Source organism: Oncorhynchus tshawytscha, linkage group LG03 (genome assembly GCF_018296145.1).
Source record: "Oncorhynchus tshawytscha isolate Ot180627B linkage group LG03, Otsh_v2.0, whole genome shotgun sequence".
In the NCBI taxonomy this organism is placed as follows: Eukaryota; Metazoa; Chordata; class Actinopteri; order Salmoniformes; family Salmonidae; genus Oncorhynchus; species Oncorhynchus tshawytscha.
Genome location: NC_056431.1, coordinates 66,044,177 through 66,064,321, shown reverse-complemented (window position 1 = coordinate 66,064,321; position 20,145 = coordinate 66,044,177). Strand labels below are relative to the sequence as shown.

General features: G+C 42.4%; 1 protein-coding gene across 6 annotated transcripts in view; it reads right to left on the bottom strand.

Annotated features, from left to right (window-relative positions):
• Window positions 1–20,145, bottom strand: part of LOC112234680 (target of Nesh-SH3) — a 53,734-nt gene continuing 33,589 nt past the window's right edge. For all 6 annotated transcript variants that reach the window (XM_024402927.2, XM_024402928.2, XM_024402931.2 and 3 more), the window contains 9 exons: window positions 19,452–19,565; window positions 14,524–14,613; window positions 13,690–13,899; window positions 12,697–12,802; window positions 11,755–11,834; window positions 6,571–6,600; window positions 6,297–6,455; window positions 1,645–1,767; window positions 1–1,418 (listed from right to left, as the gene is read on the bottom strand). In XM_024402927.2, the coding sequence (XP_024258695.1) occupies window positions 1,303–1,418; window positions 1,645–1,767; window positions 6,297–6,455; window positions 6,571–6,600; window positions 11,755–11,834; window positions 12,697–12,802; window positions 13,690–13,899; window positions 14,524–14,613; window positions 19,452–19,565 (1,028 nt within the window). In that variant the 3' untranslated portion in view covers window positions 1–1,302. The remainder of the gene's footprint in view (window positions 1,419–1,644; window positions 1,768–6,296; window positions 6,456–6,570; window positions 6,601–11,754; window positions 11,835–12,696; window positions 12,803–13,689; window positions 13,900–14,523; window positions 14,614–19,451; window positions 19,566–20,145) is intronic.

Here is a 20,145-nt window from a genome sequence, read left to right as displayed (position 1 = left end):
CATACTTAAGGATTTATTGTTGAAAATAGATACAGAAATGGTTGTACATATCTGGAACAATCTATAAACACTTTTCCCCAAAAAATTGGGTTGAAAATACAACTGCAGCCATTTGTGAGCAACTGTACAAAATGTTAAATGTAATCTTTGTTTGGTTGTTTCCACACTAAAAGAAGCCTTTATGTACATGTTATATAATATTTAAACTCAGACGAACAAGTTGTGCTAATGAAACTGTAGAAAACATTCCAAGGCTAAAAACAAAGAGTTTCGTCAGTGAGGAGAAATGTTCTGAATGTTGTAGGTAGAAATGTAACGTATAGAACTGAATTCCTCATCCTACAAACCCAATACGTTCCATATGAGCATTCTGCAATGGTGCACCCCACTGAACACGCCCCAGAGGTGGACAATTGTGGTCACTTGCAATGAGCTTAGGACCACATCCACATAACGGATTCCTGGCAATCATTCTCCAAATTGAGATGAGTTGAAGTTAGAACATTTAAGATGAAAGAACAAAGCATATCCTTATATGCTGTTCATTCCAACTGAGTGAATCCCAGTATCTGATGACTTAATATTTGGACATTCATTGGCTAAAGAACCCATTCAGGTGTTTTTCCAAGTGATTAACACACTTCTAGTCCGTGGAACCGCCTTGCTTTGTAAACTTAATGTTGAGACTTGATAGTAGTTCGGAAATATTGTTCTTTCACATATACATATTTAATACTTTCATATTGTGCAAACCGCAACTGTTAATCCCACAGGACCAATCAAGAAAGGATATTGAGTATAGACAGTATCTGTATGAGTGAAAACTAATGCTTTTGTAGCAACCCTTTTAACAGACTGGCCAATAGAAACCACAAGGTACATGAATAACAACTGCTTGATAAATAAAACCATACACATTATTACATTTTTAGGGAGCCAGCTTCCCAACAGTTTCCGGTGTTCATATTTAATGAAGCACTCTGAAAAACCTTTTACCAACTTCTCTTCCTTGTTTACAGGTTGAGTATTTTCTCATGTTGTCGTGATTGATAAATAGTGAGATGAGATTTAAGGAGATATGACAAATGTGCCTAACAGAGTTCGTGACAAGTATGGTCCTGTACACTTTTATACAATGGAATGTGGGCTGTTGCCATCTGACAAATAGATAGTCAGAAAGGTGCATCTCCATGGTAACAGAGAAGCCCACCTCCCCTCAGGCCTCCTCAGTCCTCCTTTCAGCCTGGTAAAATCCCTCTTTCAGTCAGGCATCTTCCTGGCCACCTCCTTGGTGGAGGGGTCTTACCATTTCCCAGGTATGGGTGTTCCGCACTCGTACCAGCCGACATAGGTGGCATGCGAGTTCCCTCCGATCTGGCCGAAGTTGACCGGTTCCTGGCGCATAGCCCGGTAGAAACCTGAGACATGAGAGCAAAAGGATAATGAGAACCTTTCTTTTAAAAATGGTTTGGGATGTGAATGGTCTTAACATAGTCTAGAGATCATTGTTTCCCATAGTTAACCCTGAAACAGAAATCTTTAGTAGTCATTGAAAAGTGAACAAGAAACCGTGGTCATGGACACCTGTACAAGTGGTTCTCTGCCACTGATCTTTCTAATGGGTCCCAGTTGATGGTACTCTACCTGATCGGCTGGGTAGCTGGTCGGCCAGTAGCTGGCTGCCTGTTCGTCCATCCAGGAAAGAATCTACAAACTGGCAGTGGTCCTCCCCATGACCAGTCTGGTCCCCGATGTTGTAGAACTTGCCTGCACAGGGTCAAAGGTAATGGCTCTGTATGATGCTATAGGTTGAATAATGTTGTTTGAGATTATATAATTTTAGTTAGTTACACCTCGTTCAGAATTCCATTGTATCCTTTATAGTCGTACGTACACAAGTCCTTTATAGTCGTACGTACACAAGTCCTTTATAGTCGTACGTACACAAGTCCTTTATAGTCATACGTACACAGAGACAAGGTAATATAAACAGAGGAAAACATAGACATACACTGAGTGTACAAAACATTAGGACACCTTCCTAATATTAAGTTGTCCCCCTTTTTGCCCTCAGAACAGCCTCAAGTCATCGGGGCATGGACTCTACAAGGTGTCTAAAGTGTTTTTCAGGGATGCTGGCCCATGTTGACTCCAATGCTTCCCACAGTTGTGTCAAGTTGGTTGGATGTCCTTTAGGTGGTGGACCATTTTTAATATACTCACAGGAAACTGTTGAGCATGAAAAACTCAGCAATTTAGAGGTTCTTGACAAATCCGGTGCGCCTGGCACCTACTACCATACTCCGTTCAAAGGCACTTAAATCTTTTGTCTTCCCCATTCACCATCTGAATGGCACACATACACAATCCAAGTCTCAATTGTCTCAAGGCTTAAAATTCTTCTTTAACATGTCTCCTCCCCTTAATCTACACTGATTAAAGTGTAGATTATGTAACATCAATAAGAGATCATACACTCTTTGAAAAAGGGTTCAAAAGGGTTCTGCGGCTGTCCCCATAGGAGAACCCTTTTTGGTTCCAGATAGAACTCTTTTGGTTTCCATGTAGAACCCTCTGTGGAAAGGGTTCTACCTGGAACCAAAAAGGAGTTCTTCAAAGGGTTGTCTTATGGGAACAGCGAAATAACCCTTTTTAGTTCTAGATAACACCTTTTTTCAAAGAGTGGAGCATTCACCTGGTCAGTCTATGTCATGGAAAGAGCAGGTGTTCTTAATGTTTTGTACACTCAGTGTATACTGTGACTTCGGAACCTATTCAGACCCCTTGACTTTTTCCACATTTTGTTTGTTACAGCCTTATTCTAAAATGGATTAAATAAAACTGTTTCCTCAATACCCCAAAATGAGGAAGCGAAAACAGGTTTTTAAACATTTTTGCAAATGTATTTAAAAAATAACAGAAATACCTGGATTACATAAGTATTCAGACCCTTTGCTATGAGAATCGAAATTGAGCTCAGGTGCATTCTGTTTCCATTGATCATCCTTCAGATGTTTCTACAACTTGATTGGAGTCCACTTGTGGTAAATTCAATTGATTGGACATAATTTGGCTAGGCACACACCTGTCTATATAAGGTCCCACAGTTGACAGTGCATGTCAGAGCAAAAACCAAGCCATGAGGTCGAAGAAATTTTCCGTAGAGCTCTGAGACAGGATTGTATCGAGGCATATATCTGGGGAAGGCTACCCAAACATTTATGCAGCATTGAAGGTCCCCAAGAACACAGTGGCCTCCATAATTATTAAATGGAAGAAGTTTGGAACCACCAAGACTCTTCCTAGAGCTGGCTGCCAGGCCAAACTGAGAAATCGGGGGAGAAGGGCCTTGATCAGGGAGGTGACCACAAACCTGATGGTCAGTCTGACAGAGCTCTAGAGTTGCTCTGTGGAGATGGGAGGACAACCATCTCTGCAGCACTCCATCAATTAGGCCTTAATGGTAGAGTGCCAGAATGCTAAGTGTCACGTCTGGAGGAAACCTGGCGCCATCCCTACAATGAAGCATGGTGGTGGCAGTATCATGCTTTGGGGATGTTTTTCAGCAGCATGGGCTGGGAGACTAGACTGGATAGAGGGAAAGATGAACAGAGGAAAGTACAGAGAGGTCCTTGATGAAAACCTGGTCCTGGACCTCAGACTGGGGCGAAGATTTACCTTCCAACAGGACAACAACCCTAAGCACACAGCCAAGACAACGCAGGAGTGGCTTCGGGACAAGTCTCTGAATGTCCTTGAGTGGTCCAGCCAGAGCCCAGACTTGAAGCCGATCGAACAATTCTCGAGAGACCTGAAAATAGCCGTGCAGCAACGCTCCCTATCCAACCTGACAGAGATTGAGAGGATCTGCAGAGAAGAATGCGAGAAACTCCCCAAATACAGGTGTGCCAAGCTTGTAGTGTCATACCCAAGAAGACTCAAGGCTGTAATTGCTGCCAAAGGTGATTCGACAAAGTACTGAGTAAACAGTCTGAATACTTTTGTATTTTTAATAAATGTGGAAACATTTATACAAACAAGTTTTTGCTTTGTCATTATGGGCCATTGTGTGTAGATTGATATGAGAAAAAAAACTGTTTAATCAATTTTAGAATAAGGCTGTCTCACCAGGGATGGGTAGGTTACTTTCTAAATGTAATCCATTACAGTTACCTGTCCAAATTTTTATTTATTTTTTACCTTTATTTTACTAGGCAAGTCAGTTAAGAACAAATTCTTATTTAATCAGTAACGTTACTTTTGGATTACCCAAACACAGTAACATAATCTGATTACATTCAGTTACGTTTAGATTACTTTCCCCTTAAGAGGCATTAGAAGAAGACAAAAATGTATGTTACCAATTGAACCACATCTATTGATTTATGCTGCAATGTTAAAGTTTACATAGCTGGCCACATATGGATGTTGCATTTGACTTTGTGCGTTGTTTGTGTAGGCTTCTTCTAACCCATCGCTTTCTACTACATATAATAATACGTTCAACTTTGGTTTTTAATGTAAAAATATAATTTAATCAGAATTCCAGTCATTCCAATAAATGTTATATCCCTTGATCTTCAAGGAAGGACTTGGAAATATGGAAGTATAGATTAGCCAAATTGTTTTACCTGAGCATGACCCCAAAACTAAGGACTTATTAGCCAGCTCTACTCTGTTGTTTATGATTTTGTTGTCATGGAGGACTGATTGATTCGAGTTGAAAAATAAATGCTGTGCTCATGGAGTGGCATGCTTTGAGCACCACTGAAATGTGCTATTAACATGTGAAAAATGAATGCCATATGCTGCATTTGCCATAGGCCTATTGTTTACCTTTTGTTGGTGACACTTTGATATCTTGATAATATGCAGCTGTTTAAAGGGCAAATCCACAGATGAAACAGTAACAAAACCGCACCCCGCCTCTGTTATGGTAAAAAGCTGAGGGGTGGGCCTGGAGAAATGTAACCACTCTCAGATTAATAGTCAGAGCTATGGATGCGAGGACTGACCATCCATGATATCAAAATGATTGTTTTAACCATGTTATAAGGCTATACAGGTTGTTACATTTAAAATGTTTACAAACATTGGGGGAAAACAAGCTTATATTTTGGGTTCTCATGGTGGGACAGTTGAACTAATCTCATGAGGCATGTGAAGTTATATTCTTCAAGAATCAATTGATATATAATTTATAAGTCCAAAAATGGATGTAGCAACTACAGATTGCTCCTTTAAGTTGATCAAAAGTGCGTTTGAGTTTGGACACATGTCCATTAGGCCTATGGGTAAGAAAAAATAGTATCAGCATGAATCAGATTGAGCAATAAAACCCCCACTTGTATTCCATAGGCTGGGATTCGCACTATGCAGCTGTTGCAAGAGCATATGTTTTCCTGGCTGTCCACTGGTTTCAAAAACATTGACTGAGAGGCAGCTTAAACTTCTTGAATTCAACCATTATTGGGTTCAAATACACATGTAGATTTGTGAACAGCCATCCACCACAACCACCGTAATGTGTAAATAGCTAAATGAGAGAACAGCAGTGTGATTCACATCAATGCGCTATGTAGATGACAATAAGTGATATCCATATCGCCATAGACTACACTGCTGTCATCCTTTTTTTATTTATTTTACTAGGCAAGTCAGTTAAGAACAAATTCTTATTTTCAATGACGGCTTAGAAACAGTGGGTTAACTGCCTGTTCAGGGGCAGAACGACAGATTTGTACCTTGTCAGCTCAGGGATTTGAACTTGCAACCTTTCGGTTACTAGTCCAACGCTCTAACCACTAGGCTACCCTAGCGTTTATTCAAGTTGGATCATATTTGGATGCCGACAGCAGTCGTACCATTGGAAGGACATGGCTTGGACTGGAGCTTACAAAAGCCCTTTCCTGCTCTTTTCCCGCAATCCATCAAACCCATTTGGTGTGTCATCATAGTGGTCTCTGAATTCTGGTCAGACTTGCTCAGGTGGAAAAAATTTAAACATGCGCCTTTTATCAATGCTGATTTGAATGTCATTGAGAAAACAGGTGTCAATGAATTTTTTTCTCGCAAACCTCCTTTCTGAACTTAAAAGCTATCCTCGATGTAATCATCTAATTTTTCAAAAGTATCTGTAATCTGATTACAATATTTTTGCTGGTAACGTAATGGTTTACATGTAATCCATTACTGCCCAACCCTGGCTGTAACCTACTGTAACCTAACAACATTTGGAAGAAGTCAAGTGGTCTGAATCATTTCCCAAGGCAACCCTCTTACTATACTATACTGACCGTTGAGCGAGTCGCTCATGTAGATTTTGTATCTAAGGGAGTTGCACAGCTGGATGCCCACAAACTTGCGGTACCAGGTCCTCTTCACATACTGCTTCCCATTACACTCTGAGTAGGAATCTGCCTTGAAGGGGAACTGTGTCCATATAGCAGCTTTACCTGGAGGCAGGAGAGAGAATATATTTAAGGATTCATTTGACACTATGGCACAGAGAACGGGACACAAACTATGGAAGAAAAATGATTGTGAACATGACATACTGAGTCCACTCACCTGAGACATTCTCACTCACCCGAGGGTCCGCTATGGAGGAGAGAGTGAAAGAGAGAAAACATCATTAGTCACACATCAGTCCATTATTACCGCATTAATACAGTAATAAACAATACTTGCACATGGACAGCTACATAGTCATGTCCCTCCCAGTCTGATTTCACTACAGGGCAAAGAGCCTTTGGTCCAATCACTCCTCTTCATCAGTGTTGGAGATCAATCCAGCTCAGTCACTGTTATTTCTGTTTGGACACAATATTGCTGTGAATGTTAGTTAATTGATTTCATTAGTGTGCATAACGGATATGATATGAATCCCAAAATCCAGTCCATCTGTAGCTATTATGTGACTATGACTGATGTTGAAGCTGTCATATCGTTGAGCAGCTGCTCTTGTCACGAAGCCACACCCTCCCTCTCAGGTTAGAAGTTCAGAACGAGAAAGTGTAGGCTAGTTAGAAAAAATGACGCTCAAATTGAAATTCATTAAACAAAATACTGAAGATTTCGATCTGCCTAAGGGAGGTGTAGATTACATTGCACATTCCAGTGTTCCTTATGGAGGTGTAGATTACATTGCACATTCCAGTGTTCCTTATGGAGGTGTAGATTACATTGCACATTCCAGTGTTCCTTATGGAGGTGTAGATTACATTGCACATTCCAGTGTTCCTTATGGAGGTGTAGATTACATTGCACATTCCAGTGTTCCTTATGGAGGTGTAGATTACATTGCACATTCCAGTGTTCCTTATGGATGTGTAGATTACATTGCACATTCCAGTGTTCCTTATGGAGGTGTAGATTACATTGCACATTCCAGTGTTCCTTATGGAGGTGTAGATTACATCTCACATTCCAGTATTCCTTATGGAGGTGTGATTACATCTCACATTCCAGTGTTCCCTATGGAGGTGTAGATTACATCTCACATTCCAGTGTTCCTTATGGAGGTGTAGATTACATCTCACATTCCAGTGTTCCTTATGGAGGTGTAGATTACATCTCACATTCCAGTGTTCCTTATGGAGGTGTAGATTACATCTCACATTCCAGTGTTCCTTATGGAGGTGTAGATTACATCTCACATTCCAGTGGTCCAACTTGTTAATTAAAACCTGTCTAGGACTGGGGTTCCGCAAGCGGAACTTCAAACCTCAGATTTCCCACTTCCTGTTTGGATTTTTTCTCAGGGTTTTGCCTGCTTTATGAGTTCTGTTATACTCACATACATCATTCAAACAGTTTTAGAAACTTCAGAGTGTTTTGTATCCAATACTAATAATAATATGCATATATTAGCATCTGGGACTGAGTAGGAGGCAGTTTACTCTGGGCACACTATTCATCCAAAAGTGAAAATGCTGCCCCCTATCCCAAAGAAGTTTTTAACAAGGCTGCATGGGATGTATCTTAATGTGACTCTGTGCAGCCAATGGCAATGTCCCCTTTAGGTACACTGAACAAAAATATAAATGCCACATGCAACAATTTCAAAGATTTTACTGAGTTACAGTTCATATAATGAAATCAGTCAATTGAAATGAATTCATTAGGCCCTGATCTATGGATTTCACGACTGGGATACAGATATGCATCTGTTGGTCACATATATCTTAATATCAGAAAGCCAGTCAGTATCTGGTGTGACCATCATTTGCCTCATGCAGCATGAAATCTCCTTCGCAAGCCTGTTGAATGTTTTCCCACTTGGAGAGAAACTAGAACATGCTGTCGAACACATCGATCCAGAGCACCCCAAACATGCTCAATGGGTGACATGTCTGGTGAGTATGAAGGCCTGGGAGAACTGGGACACTGTCAGCTTCCAGGAATTGTGTACAGATCCTTGCGACATGGGGCCGTGCATTATCATGCTGAAACATGAGATGATGGCAGCGGATGAATGTCACGACAATGGGCCTTTAGGATCTCGTCATTGTATCTCTGTGCATTCAAACTGTCATCGATAAAATGCAATTGTGTTCGTTGTCCTTAGCTTATGCCTGCCCATACCATAACCCCACTCCCACCATGGGGCACTCGGTTCACAATGTTGACATCAGCAAACCGCTCGCCCAGTACAGTTGAAACGCTGAGTCATCCATGAAGAGCACACTTCTCCAGCGTGCCAGTGGCCTTCAAAGGCGACTATTTGCCCACTGAAGTCGGTTACGACGCCGAAATGCAGTCAGGTCAAGACCCTGGTGGTGACAATGAGCACACAGATGAGCTTCCCTGAAACAGTTTCTGCAGGTTTTGTGCTGAAATTCTCTGGTTGTGCAAACCCACAGTTTCATCAGCTGTCTGGGTGGCTGGTCTCAGACGATCCTGCAGATGAAGAAGCCGGATGTGGAGGTCCTGGGCTGGCATGGTTCCACATGGTCTGCAGTTGTGAGGCCGGTTGGACGTACCCAAAATCTCTAAAATGACATTGGAGGCGGCTTATGGTAGAGAAATGAACATTCAATTCTCTTGCAACAGCTCTGGGAGACATTCCTGCAGTCAGCATGCCAATTGCAAGCTCCCTCAAAATTTGAGACACGTGGCATTGTGTTGTGTGACAAAACTGCACATTTTAGTGGCCTTTTATTGTCCCCAGCACAAAGTGTACCTGTATATTGATCACGCTGTTTAACCTGCTTCTTGTATAATGCCAGGAGCCACTTGTGGATTTGACAGCTCTAACGCAGTTCCACCTCCGACACCGCCAAAACAACCTCTATGCGGATGTCGGCTAAAGTGGATCTGATTGAATAGAGCACTAAACCTAACTATGACCAACATGATCAAGTCCCCAAACACCCCCCTCGCAAAGTTGCACCCTGGTAAAAGTTGTCCATCTCTTCCTAGAGACTAGTGTGTGTTGTTTTTTGATTAGAGGAGTGATGAAAAGCCTGACAGACAGACAGGACCGATAGGTCTCGACCAGACATGACCCAGTGATTGCCAAGGTTACCAAAACGGAAAAGGCACGTTGGAGTCATTAACAACAGTCTTATTGCACACCTCTGACATGCTAGGCCATGTTAATAGTGAGCAGCTAATTACTTACGCACATCTATTAGCCAAAGGTTAATACCATGAGCAAGAAACTAATTAGCGACACATGTCTGAAAAGCATGCGATATCAGTGTTTGATACAGCACTTAGAGGCGGAGCCAAGCTAATGCAAAGTATTCAAGTTGAAACAGTAAGATTGTTATTCAATTTTTTTTTACTAATTTACTGGCCCAGCCAATGGGGCTCTATAATGCCAACAGTGGGAATTGTGGTCCTAGGTCAAGGTACTGATTTATGGTCCCTTTTGCATGGTTTCCATCAGCGGTTAACATTTGGATATGGGAATGGAAAGCTGATCAAAGATACAATGCCTTGCGAAAGTATTCGGCCCCCTTGAACTTTGCGACCTTTTGCCATATTTCAGGCTTCAAACATAAAGATATACAACTGTATTTTTTTGTGAAGAATCAACAACAAGTGGGACACAATCATGAAGTGGAACGACATTTATTGGATATTTCAAACTTTTTTAACAAATCAAAAACTGAAAAATTGGGCGTGCAAAATTATTCAGCCCCTTTACTTTCAGTGCAGCAAACTCTCTCCAGAAGTTCAGTGAGGATCTCTGAATGATCCAATGTTGACCTAAATGACTAATGATGATAAATACAATCCACCTGTGTGTAATCAAGTCTCCGTATAAATGCACCTGCACTGTGATAGTCTCAGAGGTCCGTTAAAAGCGCAGAGAGCATCATGAAGAACAAGGAACACACCAGGCAGGTCCGAGATACTGTTGTGAAGAAGTTTAAAGCCGGATTTGGATACAAAAAGATTTCCCAAGCTTTAAACATCCCAAGGAGCACTGTGCAAGCGATAATATTGAAATGGAAGGAGTATCAGACCACTGCAAATCTACCAAGACCTGGCCGTCCTTCTAAACTTTCAGCTCATACAAGGAGAAGACTGATCAGAGATGCAGCCAAGAGGCCCATGATCACTCTGGATGAACTGCAGAGATCTACAGCTGAGGTGGGAGACTCTGTCCATAGGACAACAATCAGTCGTATATTGCACAAATCTGGCCTTTATGGAAGAGTGGCAAGAAGAAAGCCATTTCTTAAAGATATCCATAAAAAGTGTTGTTTAAAGTTTGCCACAAGCCACCTGGGAGACACACCAAACATGTGGCAGAAGGTGCTCTGGTCAGATGAAACCAAAATTGAACTTTTTGGCAACAATGCAAAATGTTATGTTTGGCGTAAAAGCAACACAGCTCATCACCCTAAACACCATCCCCACTGTCAAACATGGTGGTGGCAGCATCATGGTTTGGGCCTGCTTTTCTTCAGCAGGGACAGGGAAGATGGTTAAAATTGATGGGAAGATGGATGGAGCCAAATACAGGACCATTCTGGAAGAAAACCTGATGGAGTCTGCAAAAGACCTGAGACTGGGACGGAGATTTGTCTTCCAACAAGACAATGATCCAAACCATAAAGCAAAATCTACAATCGAATGGTTCAAAAATAAACATATCCAGGTGTTAGAATGGCCAAGTCAAAGTCCAGACCTGAATCCAATCGAGAATCTGTGGAAAGAACTGAAAACTGCTGTTCACAAATGCTCTCCATCCAACCTCACTGAGCTCGAGCTGTTTTGCAAGGAGGAATGGGAAAAAATTTCAGTCTCTCGATGTGCAAAACTGATAGAGACATACCCCAAGCGACTTACAGCTGTAATCGCAGCAAAAGGTGGCGCTACAAAGTATTAACTTAAGGGGGCTGAATAATTTTGAAGCCTGAAATGTGGCAAAAGGTCGCAAAGTTCAAGGGGGCCGAATACTTTCGCAAGGCACTGTATATCCATGCCCAATGGGAACTTCTATCTGGAGCTGGCCTCCATTCCGGCTCCATTATGGAAGTGTAATCAGACATACTGGCCGCTCTGATATTGCTCCATCCATATAATCATATATTCTTAATACATAGTCTTAATTCATCATCTCTTTACTTAGATTTGTGAGCATTGGGTATATGTTGTGGAATTGTTAGATATTACTGCACTGTTGGAGCTAGAAACACAAGCATTTCGCTAAACCCACAATAACTGCCAAACACGTGTATGTGACCAATAACATTTGATTTGATACAGTGGAGTCCATTTTGGCTCTACACCTACCTGACTCTGTGTTGAACGACACCGCCTCACTGGCAGGCCCTTCCCCAAGCTCATTCTTGGGTTTTACTTTGAACTCGTAACTGAAAAAGGAAAGAGAAAAAGTCAGCATGATGTTAAACCAGCTCAGTCATTCCAAAATCTCCTTTTTATATACAGAACTTTCTATTCCGATCGCCATGGTGAGATAGCTTTCCCAGCAAAGGAATGTAAACGGGAGATTCCACATCACAGGAGGCTGCTGAGGGGAGGATGGCTCATAATAATGGCTGGAATGGAGTGAATGGAATGGTATCAAACACATGGAAACCGTGCATTTGACGTATTTGATACCATTCCATTCATTCCAGTCCAGCCATTACTATGAGCCCGTCCTCCCCAATTATGGTGCCACCAGCCACCTGTGTTTCACGTACACAAAAAGAAACCTTAGTTACACTTGTTCGCTATAATCTTAAACTTTGTGGAGCTTGAGTTTATATTCCACCCGTCTCCAGCACTATGAGACTTAATATTTGTATTCTCTACAGCCTTGAGCAGAGGCCAGTGCTTGCTCATGGCCCCCTCTCCCTTTCTCTACTTCTCAATCTCCCTCTCTCTCTTGCTCTTTCTCTTTCTCTCTGCCTCTCTCTCCTATTCTCTCTCTCTCTCTCACACACACACACACACACACACACACACACACACACACACACACACACACACACACACACACTTTGCTAATGGCTGTTCCATAAAGTATGTGATGTTCAGATGTTGTGGTGGGTGAAACAGACCCAGCCGAGGATAAGGTTCTGGTTAATTGGGTTTATTCTATGAATCTCTAACTCCCAGCCAACACCAATATCAGGATCAAGCATAATTAGAAACACAATGAACCTTCCCAACCCAACCCTGCTCCAGCAAGCCTCCACACACCACATAAAAACAAACACAGACACACACCTGCTCTCTGGTTTTAAATTCTCCACAGCAGTGTGAGTCTGGTTGGTAGTCAGGATGGACACCTCTTCTCCATTGGGTCCTTGGGTCCTTGAAATGACCTCATACTCTGATCAAACGAGAAGCAGCAAATCCACACAACATGTTTAATTATATCTTTACAACCTCATTGATATTATACATATGTGATTTATGTGTCTTAACGAGGCAAATATAACATTTAAAGACAGGACTCTGAGGATTTGGGTGTGGTTGACAAGGACTGGGCCAAAGAAAGCGTTCTGAAAATATGTTGTCGCAACACTCCACCTCCACGACATGTTCTTATTGTAGAGTTATCCTGATGGAGCACAGATGGAGTTTCAGGATGTTATTAAAAGACCCATTGTAATAGAGTCTTATGAGTTAGGACTTCACCCTTCAATAACCTAGAGAGCATTATGAACCTCTGCGCATGTGCTCTTGCACACACACACACACACACACACACACACACACACACACACACACACACACACACACACACACACACACACACACACACACACACACACACACACACACACACACACACACACACACACGTATACGCACACACACATATATATGCGCACACACGCGTGTATCAGCACACACACACAATCACATACACACACATTCGCACACACAAACATTCGCACACAGACACATATATATGCGCACATACGCACACGCACACACACACACACGTATACGCACACACACACATATATGCGCACACACACACACACACACACACACACACACACACACACACACACACACACACACACACACACACACACACACACACACACACACATATATATATATATGCACGCGTATACGCGTATACGCACACACACACTCACACACACACATGTATAAGCACACACACACACATATGCACACACGTATACGCACACACGTATATGCGCACACACACACATATATACGAACACACACTCACACACAAACCTGTGGTGTCGTTGTCAGTCTTCTCCCAGTCCAGGATGATGAAGGAGGGGCATCCCTCCACGGTCACCACGGTGACATTGGAGGGGGACAAGCGGGGGGGTGCGGTGACATTCTGCTCCACCCCCTCCTCCTCAGGGAAGAAGCTGAGGGAGTGTGTTATGGAACACGGCTCGTCTGGCTTCTTGTCCGTCTTATAGAGCACATGAGGGGCTGGAAAAGACATTAAGGGTTGGTGCTCAAACAATAATATCTTAAAAGACACAGAACTCTGTAGGATAACATACGTCATTTAGCAGACGATTTTATCCAAAGAGACTTTCAGTAATGCGCCATAGGATTACATTTTACATACAGGTGGTTGTGGGAATTAAACCCACCATCCTGGCATTGCTAGCGCCAAGCTCTACCAACTGATCTACAGAGAATCACAATAGGATAAGAACCATTAAAAACATTGTAACTACAGATTTAGGTAAATGTTTTTCAGAGCACTTATAATGTACTGTCACATATTGTTCTACATCCGGGGTACATGCAATTAATTATACATTGCATTCATTGAAATAGACCAGAACAGCTTATGATCAGCTGTATAGTGGTATTATTGTTAACATCTCTGACATCTGTACTCCATAGACAAGAGTTCTAAATCAGCTGGAGCTCAGCCAACCATCTGGATACAGACAAGACAAATCCAAAACAACTGGCGGTAAGAGGAAGCACGAAAGGCTAATGTTCTCCAGGCTATTGTCCTCAGTGATCCTCCAGCCCCTGTCCACCGTGAGTTAGGTCATGGGGAGTTGTTGAAGACTGTTATGATGCATGTGTCCTTACCTACGAAGCGCTTCTTGCCCAAGGCGTCCACTTCCGAAGCAGGCAGAGAGCTGAACACAGAAGAGTTGTCACCTGGCTCATTACGAGTGGCTACAGAGAGATGGATGATGAGATTGAGAAACAACAAAGTGAGTGTGTGTGCATGCTATGAGAGTACTGTGATGATATGTCAACATTCCCCGGCAGAACTTTGTCCTCAATCTCTGGCTCAGTCCTACAGTCCGCAGCTGCCAGCTAAGAACTTCAGCTAAGAACTTCAGCTAAGAACTTCAGCTCAGAACTTCAGCTCAGAACTTCAGCTCAGAACTTCAGCTAAGCACTTCAGCTAAGAACTTCAGCTAAGCACTTCAAATGATATTCTTGATGTTTCAGCAGTGTTAAATTGCTTAGATCATAGGCATCACTGTTTTTCTATATTTATAGACCCACAGCATATCTAAGGACTTTGATACTGTCCAAAACTGTCCAAATCTAAGGACTTTGATACTGAAATGGGCCTCGACAAGGCGTCTTGCAAATGGTTTGGGAACTATCTGTCAGACAGGACACGTGTGCTTCTTGATGGTGTCAAGTCAAGTTACCTCTACTACTAAAGGTGTCCTGCAAGGGTCAATTTTGGGACCTGTCCTCTACTATTTATATAAATAATGTTGGTCTATCTGCAAAATCCTGTAACATTCATCTGTATGCAGATGACACTTATGCATGTAAATATCTGGGCTTTTGGATTAACAAAAATTGGATGTTTAAAAAACATACGGATGAGCTAGCTAAAAAAGCTGAGATTTAAAATAGGCTTCTTTTATAGAAACATATCCTGCAGGTTGTACAGGCAACCTCCCTGCCACCTCTTAATTATGGTCACACTATTCATCAGACTGCAGCATTCTCTAAAACCCCTGGATGTTGTGGTACAATAGAAGTGTATCACTTCATTTCATGTACAGCTGCAGCTGTACATAGTCTATTGGTAAATAGCCCACCCATTTTTACCTACCTCATCCCCATACTGTTTTTATTTATGTACTTTTCTGCTCTTTTGCACACCAATATCTCTACCTGTACATGACCATCTGATCATTTATCACTCCAGTGTTAATCTACAAAATTGTAATTATTCGCCTACCTCCTCATGCCTTTTGCACACAATGTATATAGACTCCCCTTTTTTCTACTGTGTTATTGACTTGTTAATTGTTTACTCCATGTGTAACTCTGTGTTGTCTGTTCACACTGCTATGCTTTATCTTGGCCAGGTCGCAGTTGCAAATGAGAACTTGTTCTCAACTAGCCTACCTGGTTAAATAAAGGTGAAATAAAATAAATAAAATTTAAAAAACTCTCCCTTTTTGTTTACAAAGCTATTCTGCACAAGCCTCCAAAAAATCTCAATTCTCTGTTAAAGTATAAAAATACTTGAGGGGCCTCCCGGGTGGCGCAGTGGTCCAAGGCACTGCATCACAGTGCTAGCTGTGACACCAGAGACTTTGGGTTCGAGCCCAGGCTCTGTCGCAGGTGACCGGGAGGTCCATGGGGTGTCACACAATTGGCCTAGCGTCGTCCGGGTTAGGGAGGGATATCCTTGTCTCATTGCGCACTAGTGACTCCTTCGGCGGGCCGGGCGCGGTGCACGCTAACATGGTCGCCAGGTGCACGGTGTTTCCTCCAACACATTGGTGCGGCTGGCTTCCGGGTTTGATGCGTGCTGTGTTAAGAAGCAGTGCGGCTTGGTTGATTGTGTTTCGGAGGACGCATGACTTTTGACCTTCCTCTCTCCCGAGCCCGTACGGGAGTTGTAGCAATGAGACAAGATAGTAACTACTAACAATTGGATACCATGAAAAAGGGGGGTAAAATTTTAAAAATACATTTTAAAAAGTATAAAAATATGAGGCACCAAACCTGCTCACATGGTTGGTTAACTCTTGAAGTCCCTCGTGTCTCTACCAACCTACGTCAATCAGTCTTTAGTTTTAACGCCCCCCCCCCCATGTTTGGTATAATTTACAATCCACATTACATCTGGAAACCTTGGTGCCAATAGGGCAGTTTAGAACGTTGATGAGGGATGAATTCACTGAGGTTTCCAGAGGTTTGCGAGTGTTTTGGTTGATAGTAATAATTGATTTGTGTTGTTGAAATGTAGTGCATCTTATATTTTTTTTTTTGCTATTTTACTGAATCATCATGTTGACTTATGAATTGTTTGTTCTCACGGCACCATTGTGAATGATACCATGGTCTCAATTGGGCTCCCTTGAACAAATAAAAGTTTGTAAAAAGTGCAAAAAAACACATACACTACATGACCAAAAGTATGTGGACAGTTGCTTGTTGAGCATCTCATTCCAAAATGATGGGCATTAATATGGAGTTTGCTGCCATAACAGCCTTCACTCTTCTGGGAAGGCTTTCCAATAGATGTTGGAACATTTCTGCAGAAATGTGTTTCCATTCAGCCACAAGAACAGGCCTGGCTCGCAGTCAGCATGCCAATTAATTCCAAAGGTGTTCGATGGGGTGGAAGTTAGGGCTCCATGCAGGCGAGTCAAGTTCTTCCACACCATTCTTGCCAAACCATTTCTGAATGGACCTCACTTTCTGCACGGGGCATCGTCATACTGAAACAGGAAAGGACATTTCCAAAACTGTTGCCACAAAGTTGGAAGCACAGAATCGTCTAAAATGGCATTGTATGCTGTAGCGTTAAGATTTTCTTTCACTGGAACTAAGGGTCCTAGCCCAAATCATGAAAAACAGCCCCAGACCATTTTTTGTCATCCACCAAGTTTTACAGTTGTCTCTATGCATTCGGACAGGTTAGCTTTCTCCTGGCATCCGCCAAACCCAGATTTGTCCATTGGACTGCCAGATGGTGAAGCGTGATTCATCACTCCAGAGAACATGTTTCCACTGCTCCAGAGTCTAATGGCGGCAAGCTTTACACCACTCCAGCCAAAGTTTGGCATTGCACATGGTGATCTTAGGCTTGTGTGCAGCTTCTCGGCCATGGAAACCCATTTCATGAAGCTCCCAACAAACAATTATTGTGCTGAATTTGCTTACAGAGGCTATTTGGAACTCGGTAGTGAGTGTTGAAACCGAGGACAGACGATTTGTACGTGTTAAACGCTTCAGTACTCAGCGGTCCTGCTCTGTGAGCTTGTGTGGCTTACCACTTCGCGACTGAGCTGTTGTTGCTCCTAAACGTTTCCACTTCACAATAACAGCACTTACAGTTGACAGGGGAAGCACTAGAATGGCACAATTTTAACGAACTGACTTGTTTGAAAAGTGGCATCCTATGACGGTGCCACATTGAAAGTCACTGAGCTAATCAGTAAGGACATTCTACAGCCAATGTTTGTCTATGGAGATTGCATAGCAGTGTGCTCCATTTTATACACATGTCAGCAATGGGTGTGGCTGAAATATCTGAATCCACCAATTTGAAGGGGTGTCCACATACCTCTATAGAGTGCATACGGAAAGTATTCAGACCCCTTCCCTTTTCCCACATTTTGTTAAGTTACAGACTTATTCTAAAATTGATTAAATAAATTACTTTCCTCATCAATCTACACACAATACCCAATAATGACAAAGCGAAAACATTTTTTTTGACAGTTTTACAAATGTATTAACAATAAAAACAGAAATACCTTATTAACAAAACTATTCCGAACATGTGCTATGAGACTCGACATTGCGCTCCGGGGCAACCTGTTTCCATCGATCATCCTTGAGATGTTTCTACAACTTGATTGGAGTCCACCTGTGATAAATTCTGCTGATTGGACATGATTTGGAAAGGCACACACCTGTCTATATAAGGTCCCACAGTTGACAGTACATGTCAGAGCAAAAACAAAGCCATGAGGTTGAAGGATTGTCCGTAGAGCTCCGAGACAGGATTGTGTCAAGGCACAGATATGGGGAAGGGTACCAAAAAATGTCTGCAGGATTGAAGGTCCCAAGAACACAGTGGCCTCCATCCTTCTTAAATGGAAGACGTTTGGAACCACCAAGACTCTTCCTAGAGCTGGTCGCCCGGTGAAACTGAACAATCGGGGGGGAAGGGCTTTGGTCAGGAAGGTGACCAAGATCCCGATGGTCACTCTGACAGAGCTCCAGAGTTCATCTGGGGAGATGGGAGAACCTTCCAGAAGGACAACCATATCTGCAACACTCCACCAATCAGGACATTATGATAGAGTGGCCAGACGGAAGCCACTCCTTAGTAAAAAGCACATGACAGCCCGATTTGAGTTAGATTTGAGTTAGCCCAAAGTCAAAGACTAGTCAGGATCGAGGGAAAGATGAACTGAGCAAAGTACAGAGAGATCTTGGATGAAAACCTGCTTCCAGATTGGTCAGGACCTCAGACTGGGCCAATGGTTCACTTTCCAACAGGACAACGACCATAAGCACACAGCCAAGACAACGCAGGAGTGGCTTTGGGACAAGTGTCTGAATGTCCTTGAGTGGCTCATCTAGAGCTCAGACTTGAACCCGATCGAATATCTCCGGAGAGACCTGAAAATAGCTGTGCAGCGATGCTCCCCATCCAACCTGACAGAGCTTGAGAGGATCTGCAGAGAAGAATGGGAAAAACTCTTCAAATACAGGTGTGCCAAGGCTTCTAGCGTCGTACCCAAGAAGACTCGAGGTTGTTATCGCTGCCAAAGGTTCTTCAACAAAGTACTGAGCAAAGGGTCTGAATACTTGTGTAAATATTTCCGGTTCTAAGTTTTTGTAAATTTCCTAACATTTCTATAAACCTGTTTTTGCTTTGTCATTATGGGGTATTGTGTGTAGAATGACGAGGGGGGAAAAAAATCAGGAAAAAATCAAGATGTCTGAATACTTTCCAAATGCACTGTATTTATATAGTGTATATTCTTAGAAACACAGTCACTGAACCGTACCGTTCAAGGCCGGGGCGATGGTTGTGGTCTTTTGTTTGGAGGGCTTAGTCGTAACCAGAGGGAAGGACTTCAAGATGGATGCCTTGTCTCCCTGCTTCAGGTCTATAGGCTTATCTGAGGACAGGGGGTAGAAAACACAGCTCAGTCATATTAGCTACAGATACAGTTGTGGTCATCTGCTACCCAGCCAGGTGTATCTCTAAGAGGTTTTCCTGCTGAAGGAAAATATATTAAATATGTGTGTTGCATAATTGTGTTGGTGTTATGTAAGAGAAGTGAGTCAGAACAACACACACATACTGCACACACAGGCACACACATGCACACATACATACTGGCAGGTGCGCACTCATCACAGGCACTCACACACAGTTGTTACGTTTAAAGCTGTGTGTGTATTCTTCAGAGAAGTGGTTTAAAGCTGTGTGTGTATTCTTCAGAGAAGTGGTTTAAAGCTGTGTGTGTATTCTTCAGAGAAGTGGTTTAAAGCTGTGTGTGTATTCTTCAGAGAAGTGGTTTAAAGCTGTGTGTGTATTCTTCAGAGAAGTGGTTTAAAGCTGTGTGTGTATTCTTCAGAGAAGTGGTTTAAAGCTGTGTGTGTATTCTTCAGAGAAGTGGTTTAAAGCTGTGTGTGTATTCTTCAGAGAAGTGGTTTAAAGCTGTGTGTGTATTCTTCAGAGAAGTGGTTTAAAGC